Genomic DNA, 12,312 nt, shown 5'->3' on the forward strand with positions numbered 1-12,312 from the left:
ACTCTGCTTTAACAGGAAGAAACGTCAGGCAGAACCGGACTCTAGGTGGGCGGCCATCTGCCTCGGCCGGTTAGGGTTGAAGGAGAGAGAGAGAGACAGAGAGAAAGGGAGAGAATGAGAAGAGAAGGAGAAGAAGTAGAAAGAGAGGCAAACAGTCAAACTACATAAAAAATAAAACTCTCCTTTAACTCCTGACAAGAAAGCAGAAAAGCCCAAATGTCCCAAATGTTGTGACACTCTGAACACATAACCAAAAGGGGAATTGTTCTTTTTTTTTTAAATGTGTGTGTGTGTATTTGCAGGGAGTGCAGCATCTCGGCCCTGCAACAGACTTCTATAAGAAATTCGCACTGGACTGCTCAGGACAACAGATTGGAGTCGATCTTTTCCTGCTCAGCTCCCAATACTCTGACCTCGCCTCACTAGGTAAAAACACCACTTTCACTCCATCTTTAGCCACATTATATACTGTACACCACTACTGGATACCACTAAGTTAAAGCTATACATCACCTGATCCAAGCAGATGTTATGTTTAAACTCCTCTATGAATAATTAACTGAAATGTAAATGACTTTTCTTCTTCTCCTCCTTTTTCTTTTCTCCAGCATGTATCTCCAAATATTCGGCGGGCAGCATCTTTTACTACCCCTCCTTTCACTATATCCACAATCCGGCCCAGCTGGAGAAGTTCCAGAAGGATCTTGAGCGCTACCTCAGCAGGAAGATCGGATTCGAAGCGGTCATGAGAATACGATGCACTAAAGGTAAATGGGTCACACACACTTGCACACACACTTGCACACACATTCGCACAGACACTTTACAACCAAAATAAAGTGTCATCTCCTTTGAAAATAGTTTTGAACTTACTTACTTGGTTTATTTTTGGACTCTGTTTAATATCTGTTACTTTAATACTCAGTCTTCCACCTGCTGTTTGCCTTTATACATTTACTATCTTCACTTGTCTAATAAACACATTTCAAGCATTATTCTCGTCCTCTGCCCCCCCCCCTTCAGGTTTATCCATCCACACGTTCCACGGTAACTTCTTCGTGCGCTCCACTGACCTGCTGTCCCTGGCCAATGTGAATCCAGATTCTGCCTTCGCTGTCCAGATGTCAATCGAAGACTCTCTGGCAGACTCGTCTCTGGCCTGCTTCCAGGCTGCTCTGCTGTACACCTCCAGTAAAGGTGCTCAGACTCTCACTCACACACACACTTAAAATAAAAGAGGATCCCTACTGATTTTATTTTACGTATCAGTCTGTTTATAGGTTTTGGGGAGTACTGCTGCATATGTGAAGAAAGATTTATGATGAGGTTTTGAGGAGCTATGTGAACGCTTAGAATAAAATATATGATATATAATTTCTTGCTGCATCAATTTTAATCTTTCTTTCTCTTTTGTTTTAAGATAAGATAAGATATTCCTATATTAATCCCACAGTGGGGAAATGTGCATTATTACAGCAGCAAGTAGACAGTGAAATACTAGAGCAGCAATAAGAAAAAGAATAAAGAACAATAAATAATAAGTACGAAAAACAATAAGAACAATAATAGTAAAAAATATATAATAAAAATGAAAATAATCATGACCTTATTTACATTATTTACAAGAGTAATATGGCATTGAATGGTAATTTACCAGAACTGCTTCTTGATAATGTGGAGTATTTTTTTAAGGAAATGTGAGCAGCCATCAGGTATTCTTCCATACTAAATACACACACAGTCTTTTTAAGCAAGGTCCTTTTCACCAGCCAGATGTGGAGTTGTGTTTTATATCCTCTCTAACATCACAGCTGGATGAAATCTAATGCCACTGTTTGCAAATACCTTTTATGGCTCATTTTAATCTGCTTAGGTAAGCTGTGGTAGAAATTTAGAGAGATGCAGAAACGTTTCAGAAATGTGTTTTTTTAATGTGTTTGTGTGTCTTCTGATCTTCTATCACATCTTCAACAAACAGCTGCATTACCGTCTCTTAATTGTCTTCTTATCTGTCCTCGTAGGAAAGAGGCGTATCCGAGTCCACACACTATGTCTGCCGGTGGTCAATCAGCTGAGTGACGTGTACGCTGGCGCTGACGTCCAGGCAATCACTTGTCTTCTAGCGAATATGGGTCAGTCTCCATCATTCACTTTTAAACTTCACACACTTTTCAAATGTATAGCCTTGACTTGGAAGATTTTAACTTTTTTGCCCACATGTGAAAATGTAAGCTTGACTGTCAACAAAATGCTTTATATAAAAAACACTACAGAAAGATTTTAAATCCTGCATTTATATTTATATTTAAATGTTATAGGCACAAACTCAACTTGCTCAGATCTTGATGATTTTCATAAAAAAAAAAAAAAACATCCTGGCAACTCGAGTTCAAGGAAAGCAGTTTTGCCTCCAACTCTGTTCAGAAAGCCGCACAACGTGCCAACACCACCTCTCACTCTGTTCTCTTATCTAATATGCAAAAAAAGTCAAACCAGGGTTGTTTCTCTACTGAATATAATCATTGTGCCTCATAAATAAAAGAGACATTCAAGAGAAACTGGGATGTGCTTCAAGAAGAACAGTTGTTTAAGGACTTCTGCAAATCCTCACCTCTCTTCTTGTTCTGTAGAACCACAATTAAAAACACTGTCATGCATAAAAACATGACTCAAGACAACTGGCATGTATAGATGTGATAACTGTGACTTCTGCAACATTACAACAAATATGAAATCATTCAATCATCCCAACACTGGGAGGAAAATTCCTGTTTGGGAATTTATGAATTATAAGTTGACTTGTGATGAACACATTGTTATTATATCCCTGTGGTTTAGCATAAGTTTGACCAACCAAACAACCCCTTAAATAATGAAAATCAGAGTACAAACTACAGTAGATGCAGACATTATGGATTATGCAACTGCAAAACATTACGCTAAAGCAACTCACGGGTTCTTCCTCTTTATTAAAAGTCTGTGGGATTAAGAAAGTCATGATAAGATAAGATCAGATAACACTGTATCGATGCCCCGAAGAGGAAACTCATGGTGTCACGGCAGAAAAGATGAAAGAGGTAAAAAAAAAAAGAAAAGTTCATGACTAAACAGCAAAAAGTAGAAAGTGCCCAGGGAGAAATGTTTTGGTTATACAAACTCAACATTATGACACCAAATCGACTTAATGATGACTTTAAATTCATGTTCTTAATCATGAATGAGTGATGGTAAGAAACAGTGGTTTGTGAAGCCTCATATTGTATGTGACCAGGTTTAAATCAGATTTAACTGTATACTTGTGATTGGTCCCTGATCTATAAACATGGGAATAGAAAACTGATTGATCCAATTATTCAGGAACCAATCTCCCAACTGTGTAGTAACTTGTATATTACTGCATTGAAGCTTGTCTAAGGTGTGCTAACATGAACTATTTGGTGTGAAACTCATCATCTTCATCCCTTCTTTTCTGTGTTCATATTCCAGCAATCGATCGGTCGATAACGTCCAGCCTGTCGGATGCTCGGGACGCCCTGGTGAACGCCGTGGTGGACCTAGCGAGCGCCTACAAAAGCAACGTGTCGAACCTGCAATCAGGCCTCGTCGTCCCAAGCGTCATGAGTCTTTTCCCCCTCTACATCCTCGCTCTACTCAAACAGGTTTGGCTGCTTGGCACTAACACGCTTCAGTGCATAAAGACACACAAACACATGACATATAGATTAATCAGAGGCTTTAAATCGACACATGGTTTAACAGGTTTAATGCTGTGGTTCAGACAAACACATAGACTTTTCTACATGGAAATACACACACACACACACACACACACACACACACACACACACACACACACACACACACACACACACACCCTGAAAAACACCCTTACCTGAGCTACAACATGTCCTCTACACACACACATGCACTCTTTCACGTAGGTTTATAAATGCTTAGTTTAGAGTCGTTAAAGACTCCCTACACCTTCAATGACTGTATTCACACACCCAGGATGTGCATTCATACACCCAAGGGTGTGTCCGCATTCAGACTCCCTCTCACACCCTTTACGTCATCTCACACTAATGCCTCTATAAGTCCGGCGGTATGGGTGTACACCAGGGCTGCAACTAACAATTACTTTCATTATCAATTAATCATCTAGTCTTTTAAATGTCAGACAAACAGAAAAATGTTCACCAGCTTAAGAAGATGTATTAAAATGCTTCAAAATTACTTTAACCATTACATACTGTTCAATGTCAATTTTTTTACATTTGAAAGCTGTAAATGTGACCCACAGTTTACATAAATGGAAATGAAATGCATCTTCTTTTTTTTTTATGCAGCTGATTCTAATTTTTATATATGCAAAAGTTAAAATGACACAAAATAAAAGCCAGATTGAATAAAATAACTTTTCAGTTATTGTTTAAAAATGTTCACAGAAATGTATAAATAGTATAAATATATACCACCACTATAAATCACCAAAATGCTTGCACAAATACATAAAAGACATAAAATAAAACACTGTTATAAAGTCGTGCATCTCCTTCTAGAAAGCACTGCGGACAGGCACAAGCACCCGGCTGGACGAGCGAGTCTTCGCCATGTGCGATTTCAAGACGCAGCCGCTACAGCAGCTGATGCGGATGGTTCATCCTGACCTGTACCGTCTAGACAACATGTCTGACCAGGTAGGTAACAACAAGCTGAGACTGAGCAGGAGAGGATCATATTTGAGGAATGAGTCACATAAGTCAGTGAAGTTAAATTTAATTGCACTTGTTGTGTGTCACCTGCAGGGGGCGCTCCATCTGAACGACACACTGGTCCCCCAACCTCATCTGCTCCACCTGTCTGTAGAGAGGCTGAGCAGAGATGGAGCTTTCCTCATGGACTGTGGCAACGTAAGCACTCACTATTATTATTTATTCATATGTGGTGTTTTAAGAGTGTCAGAAGCTTTAAAATCTTTAGAATTTGCCTTAAAAAGTGCAAATTATTGTAAGCATATGTAGGCATTTCAGTTATTTAATAAACTGAAGGCAAATGTAATGTTGTTTTGGTCCATGCGGAGGTTTAGCAATGGTTCAAACAAGAATAAATTGAACCCTTGTGTCATAAGCGGCATTACATTCCAGTTTTAGTGTCCTATAATTTCATTTATGGGGGTTTCCACTCCGCCAAAAATACAGAGGAAACTGTGACAACATTTTCTGAGGAGAAAGAATTGAATCTGATAGGTTGAATATTAGTGTAAAATCAGTGTTTTACACCCGGTGGGAAGATGTAGGTATTTTAAACGTCCTGTTATGAAGCTCTAAGCTGTGACCAAATATTTAAAAACACAAGAAACAAGGTGCTAAAAACATTGATTCAGTCTCTTAATCTCTTTGCTTCTTTTCCTCCAGGTGTTTTATCTGTGGATCGGTAAAAGCTGCAACGAGATCTTCATCCGAGATGTTCTCGGCTACCCAAACTACGCTGCAGTACCCCCCAACATGGTCAGTAAGACACACTCGACTCAGTACGAGGCTGTAGACAAGCAGCTGCCATTTCAAAATAAGATGTCCCTCCTTTTTTTTGCATGACTGAGATTTCTTCCACATCCAAACTATGAGGAAGTTACAGAGAACAGCTGAAACTACAGAGAATAGCTGTGATTAAGGGGAAATGGCGCTATTGTTTTACATCTTGAACCGACACACACACACACACACACACACACACACACACACACACACACACACACACACACACCACCGCCCTGTTACAGTGTCAATGATGCAATGCAGTATTGTGCATGTTTCCCCTGAGAATAAGTCAGTTTTATTTCACAAGAAAAAAAGGAGTTCTGCATTTCTGTTGTTCATTGTGGCAAGAAAAATAAAAGCCACCTCTCACAGCAGAGCAGATTTTGCTGGTGTTGCGTTCCAGCTACCTAGAAAGCTCTGTCATTACCGCACACTGTGGGCAAACAGCAGCTGTCAGCACTTGTTTGTTTATGCTGTTTATCTCATTTTTTCTGAAAAAGGGAGGCCGACACATCCCGAAGCCACTTACAAACCCTCCGACAATCCAAACCTCATTGCATATTTCTCTCTCTCTCTCTCTGGACCGCATTGTGTGGCTGAGATGAATCTGTTTCCTAATCTGAAACACACTGTGGTGAAAACAATGTTGTTGATGTTTGCTCCTCTCCTCCCTTCTTCTCTCTCCTCTCCTCCCTTCTTCTCTCTCCTCTCCTCCCTTTCTCCATGAATCCCAGAGTCACATTCCTGAGCTGGAGACTCTGCTGTCGGAGCGGGTACGAGCGTTCCTCGACTGGCTGCAGGATAACAGGGCGTTCAGCTTCACTGTGCACGTCATCAAGTAAGCACTGCCACACATCTACGGAGGGGGCGGAGGGTGGGTGGGGGGGGGTTGCAGAGGGAGTAGCATCTGACTTTGACTAACACTTGTGGTCTGGGTGTGACGGTACGCATCTTCTAACAACCAGCCCCCAGCTGTCAAAGTGAAACTGGAGGAAAATGCACACCTCTTCCAGTCAGAGAAGGGTTTACACAACTCCCAATTAATCCGTTTATTTTAACCTTTCAACACATTGATCTGTTCATGCATGAATGAAATTGTTTAGAAAGTTCGGGCGGGTCATAGAGAGGGTGTGTCGTCTCTTTTGTTTGCACCTTTTTGTAATATAAGCAACGTAAGTTTCACTTTCTCCACTTACTGGTGGTGCCAGTAACAAGGTGGGTCGACACTTCAGACCAACATAATACTGTGAAAATAGTTTTAAGATCAAAGTTTATCAGAAAGAAGAAATGTACTTCTTGCTGCTGTCATCCCAGCGTGGAATCAATAGTTTATTCCAAAGTGAAAGATACACTTAGAAAATTAGATACTTTAAGAATAATGTTGTATCTGATAAAGACTCAGTGAGGGATCAAATCGTACGTGTTTCTAAATTTAATAAAGACACATATTATCACAGTGCTGCGAGTCCTCGGGTGTGTAGATAGTTGAGTGAAATTTCTCCACAATGCCGAGTTGATTCTTCAAAGTGAAAGATAGACTTAGATAAACTAGATTAAATTAGTTCTTTGAGAGTAATATTGTTAGTTTTTGTTTGTATCTTATGAAGACTCAGGGAGGGATTGAAATGCACTCTTTCTAAATTTAATAAAGAAAAATATCATAGTGTTGCAAGTCCTTGGATGGGTAGATAGTTGAGTGGAATTTCTACATAATACCAGTTAATTTTTCACCCTCCCAAAATAAATGTAAAGCCAGAAGAGAAAGAAATGGCAGTCAAAGGTCAAAGATCATGGTCAGCCTGTAGTGATTTCCTTGAAGTGGTGACTTCAGATGCTGAAATAGTCTTGCTGTAATCATTCCTCCTGTTCATACTGAGCATTAGAAGATCCTTTCATAATGCACTTACAATGTAAATGATGGAGCACAAAATCCACAGTCCTCCATCTGTACAAAAAAAAAAGTATCTAAAAGTTGACCTGAGGCTAATATGAAGCTTCAGCCGTCCAAATGAGTCAAATAAAGTAGATATGTTTCAACGTTACAGCCTTTTTAGTGCAAAAGTCCCTCTTTTTGTTACTATACTTCCACCACAGCTCAACAGGGAACACAAAGAGGGAATTTGATGCTAAAAAGACTGTAAATGTGTCATATAAGCTTCACATCAACTTTTAAATGACTCGCATCACTTACATTGAAAGCACATTTGAAGGGGAACTTGTAATAGTCATTATGAACAGGAGGAATGATTAGAGCAAGGAAAACTTCTTTCAGTGTTCATATAGATACCTGACTGTTGTTTTAAGACACACTTGAAAATGATGAACCTGTCATTTAAGTCACTTATCAAGAAAAAATGTATCCCAGCTTATCATATGTGCAGATTTGCAGGTTTTGCTGTGCTCATTTTTGCCTTTTATTAATTTGAAGCCATACTTAAATGTCCAGTTCATATCAGTTAGAAGTAGCTGATCACACGGGTGGCACCTGCGACCATGTGAGTATGTGATCGAGTGCGTCCCAGAGCTACTTTGCAGAAAAACCGGGTGTGTCCAGTTTCACATTAAATCAAGATCCTTCTCCCATTAAAGACCGATCTGAGGCTGACGAAGTTATTTCTATCGTAAACACTCGGTGAACGGTGAGGTCACTGACTGACAGCGGTGGTAAAGGCTTCTACAGGGAGCGCATTGTTTCTGCTTCCTCTCTCTCTCCTTCCTGCGGTGCAGCATTGTTACAAAACCACATGTTTATTGTGTTGTTGTGGAGGACGGATGATGTCAGTACAAATGGGGCAGAGTGGTAGCTGAAAGGATAATGAAGTGTTTGTTACGAGGTGGACTTCTTGAGGAAAGGCATCCAGGAATCCAGCGCAGGAATGTCGCACTCAGAGACAATGACTGTAGAAAGAATGGGGTTCAAGTTCATGAAAGACTCCGACTATCCGTTAATTTAATTTCTCAGTGAATCGATTTGTCATTTAGTTGGAAAATGTTGACAGTCAGTGTTTCCCAAATCCACATGCAACTGAAAACAGTCCAAAGATATTCAGAAACTAGAAAATATTCATTTAAAAAATTTAAAATCGGAATTTGGAATCAAAGAATTTGGGCGTGTATCCTTAAAAATGATTCAAAACGATTAATTGATTAGCAATATAGTTGATGATTTTTTTAAGTGTTCTGTCATTTGGTGAATAATATATCATAAAATTGTGAAAAATGTCAACGTCACTGTTTCCCAAAGCTCAAGATTGCTGTCAGTTTAGTGTCATTACAGACAGAGGTTAGGGTTCGGGTTAGGGAGCTATGAGTTTCAATTAAACCTTTTAAAAGAACACGGTAACTTTACATATTTAATACAGTGTGTAGCTGTGTGCTTACTAGAGCCCCAAAACCTCTTCATCAGAGCGTCACTGTGCACAAATAGACTACTATCATCAGTTTGGTCTGTAAATACTGAAACATCACAGCAACTAGTGTCCCGAAATACTTAACAGCGTTAACGGGTCATCAATAATCTGTCAATTTTCATTAGCTGCCTAAACAGCTGGAGCGTGCAGCGTGTGTTTGACATTGCTGTTTACAGAATGTTATAGTTCATGTTCTTAGTGTGGACGACCCTTTACAGACCTATATTCATATCCAGATCCAACCTCTCTCTGTATTTTACTGCTGTATAGGACACACTGGTGTATAAGCAATACTTTTTCATTGAAAAGTGGAGTGCGTCTTATACACCGGTTTTTACTGCAATTAAGAAATACATTAAAAGTTGGAGCATGCTTTGTTAAATAAAAATACATTATTTTTACATATTCTTTCAGTATGTAGATCAAAACTGGTCGTTGTTTTATTGCTAGTATCTAATAACTGCTTTTCCTCTAACATTCTCTGTCCTTGTTTTTGTGTTTTCTCGTCTCGCAGGGACGAAGCCTCGGCTAAAGCGACCTTCTTCCAGCACCTGGTGGAGGATCGGTCCGAGTCGGCTTCTTCCTACTACGAATTCCTGCAGCACATTCAGCAGCAAGTGTCCAAGTAGAGCTCCCATCACACGCAGAGTTAAAAAAAAAACAACAACAACTTTTTGGGCGCTACGATCGATCCTCAAAAACCGGAGCGGAGGAATTTTTTTCCCGCCTCGTGTAGAAAGAATGAAAACGTTAGCGTTAGCCAATGACGGACACCCATTGCTCCCTCAGACCAGCTCTAGCGAGAAGGTGGGTTTGCCTCCTCTTCCTAATCCCAACAAGTCTTACTAAACAAACCCCCCCCCCCCTCGCCCCCCCCGCTCTCGAAACTCATCGGTCTGCCATCAGAAAGAAGAAGGAGGGGGTGATAGAAAAGGAAGAGGGGATAGATGTAGAAATGAATTATAGAAATTATTAAAATGAAGGAACGGGGATTTGCTCGGTGTCTCCTCGCCGCCTCTCAACCTACTGTCGAACCCCCCCCTCCCCCGTCGTAGCTTCTCGTCGAATCACTCATGAGAAAAAGAAAAGAAGGGGGGAGAAAAGTCGAGCCAAGAGGACGCCACTTCTTCCTCCCTCCCACGTGTTTTTTAGTTTGTTTTTTGTGAGCCTCACATGTAGCTAGTAGCTGTGTTTTTATTTTAATTTTTATAATTTATTCCCTTCCTCACAACTTCCCTCGACTTTTTTTTAATACACTGGAGAACAGAAACAAGCATTCCTTCTGTCGTTTTTTTTCTTCTTTCTTCTTTGGCATGTGCGAAGTACGAAACGCATGTCACCGTTTTGTTTGCTGCTAGTCTGAGGATAGAAGACGACCGTCTGTGTGTAACAGGAAGTGAACTTCCCCGTGGGTTGGACGTTGAAACCCCGCCCACACCCGCACACACACACACACCCAATCACCGGCCCCTCTCTTCTCTCCTCTACTGTGTGAACTCCCGATTTGTCGAGATCAATATTGAAAACGCCTCCTCTGTCAGCAATCTTCTTCTCATTTGTTTTTTTTTTTGTTTTGTTGTTGTTTTTTTCCAGGCGCTAACTCGAGTTGCTATCCACTTTTTAACTATTGAAAAAGAATCTTTTATGTGCGATAATTTATGAACCAGCTTATTAAATAAAAAACAAAAACTGAACTCTTGTCTGTTTCATGTGATTCTGCAGTTAATTAACTGTGATTTAGGGTTGCAAAACTCTGGGAGGTTGGAAACTTTTCATGGGAATTAATGGGTATAAGCTGGAAATTTATGTTTAATGTTCCGCCCCTTTGCACCCATAGTTGTGATCCAGTTTTTGGGGATTTTTCATTATTACCACAGATCCTTAAAGCGTCTTAAAATGTCTTAAATTTAGTTTTTTATATTTAAGGTCTAAAAATGTCTAAAAAATTGTAGGAGTTAAAACATTAAATTTGATTTGAACGTAATTATATTTAATCAGTTTATCAATCATTATTATCATAATTTTTCTGATTATTTTACATAAACCAACCAATCAACTTATTATTAAAGTAAAAAACAATCAGCAGTTGGAACTATAATGAAACTTATCATTAGTTGCAGTTTTGTATAAATTACTAAAATAAGATATTCCTGTATTAGTCCCACAATGGGGACATTTTCATTATCACAGCAGCAAGTGGACATTAAAATAGAAGAGCAGCAATAAGAGAAAGAATAAAGAACAATAGTAGTAAATAAATATAAAATAATCCTGACATTATTTACAAGAGTAATATTGGTATTGAGTGGTATTATGACTCGCTCCATTTCAACCCACAACAGTCCGTACAATTTGCATTATTATGAATACAACAGTCTCTAAACATGGTAATGCAGACTATTACTAAGTAAAGTATAAGTAAATGATCTAAATTCTTCCTTCACCGCTGTTTGCAGAACAATTTTAATTGGAGAATGTTCTCATGACCGAGGACAAAAGCTTTACACAGAATAGTCGTATTTGTCTCCTTTTGTGCTGTTAAAAGGTCTGAAAAGTCATTAAATTTGTACTTTAAAAAAATGTGCAGATATCCTGATTATACTGCAACATTTTGTGCATTACTGATTTGAAACTCATTCCTCGTTCCCACGGTTTCCAGGAACAAACAAACTTTCTGTGAAGCGGGGAGCTGATGTAATGTCACTCCCTCGCTACTCTCTTGCAGGCCTCATCATGTGACTCTGCAGGACCTTGACTAAGCGCTCTCATGTTTTGACCAATTACATCATCCGTCACTCCCACCGTCTCACATCTCAATGATCTTATGATTCCTAAACGTCATTTTTGACCTTTTTTTATTTGATCAGAAGCAGGTTTAATCAGAAATGTGTTCAAAGAGTTTCACTTTAGGATGGAAAATAAGAATGTAAGCTGTATTTCTCAGCTTAAATAACTAAAAACAGATCATCTCTTTAAGTTTATTGGTCACTGTTGGTTTGTGTCCACTCAACACAGTAAAGAAAGCAATAAAACGAAAGATTTTAATATGAAAAGTTGCTTTAATACGTCTTAAAATTCTTGATTTAATGTTTGAGTTTATTGGCTGACCTCACATGGCATTACATCATGCCGCTATTTTACAAAACGTGCATCTTCCAGTAACACAGAGACAAAATTATGGAAAAATAAAAGCGAAACAAAGGATCCTAAATCAAATTAACTGTTGAAGGAAAGGTGTTTTATATTGCAGCAATTACTAATTTCATTAACGTGCTACAGTGGAACACTAACCAATGGACCGCTGAACATCTGCTGTCAGATTAAAATATAATTGTATGATCTTGTAATAAAAAAATGATACA

At 39.1% G+C, this 12,312-nt stretch overlaps 1 protein-coding gene across 2 annotated transcripts in view; it reads left to right on the forward strand.

The window, feature by feature from the left end:
* Positions 1-10,634, forward strand: part of sec24b (SEC24 homolog B, COPII coat complex component) — a 30,028-nt gene extending 19,394 nt beyond the window's left edge. For both annotated transcript variants that reach the window (XM_062425758.1, XM_062425759.1), the window contains 10 exons: positions 303-426; positions 609-767; positions 1,024-1,197; positions 2,022-2,132; positions 3,487-3,659; positions 4,563-4,700; positions 4,809-4,913; positions 5,418-5,510; positions 6,275-6,378; positions 9,465-10,634. In XM_062425758.1, the coding sequence (XP_062281742.1) occupies positions 303-426; positions 609-767; positions 1,024-1,197; positions 2,022-2,132; positions 3,487-3,659; positions 4,563-4,700; positions 4,809-4,913; positions 5,418-5,510; positions 6,275-6,378; positions 9,465-9,579 (1,296 nt within the window). In that variant the 3' untranslated portion in view covers positions 9,580-10,634. The remainder of the gene's footprint in view (positions 1-302; positions 427-608; positions 768-1,023; positions 1,198-2,021; positions 2,133-3,486; positions 3,660-4,562; positions 4,701-4,808; positions 4,914-5,417; positions 5,511-6,274; positions 6,379-9,464) is intronic.
* The last annotated feature ends 1,678 nt before the right edge of the window (positions 10,635-12,312 follow it).

This window comes from Scomber scombrus, chromosome 9, assembly GCF_963691925.1.
Source record: "Scomber scombrus chromosome 9, fScoSco1.1, whole genome shotgun sequence".
Classification (NCBI taxonomy): Eukaryota; Metazoa; Chordata; class Actinopteri; order Scombriformes; family Scombridae; genus Scomber; species Scomber scombrus.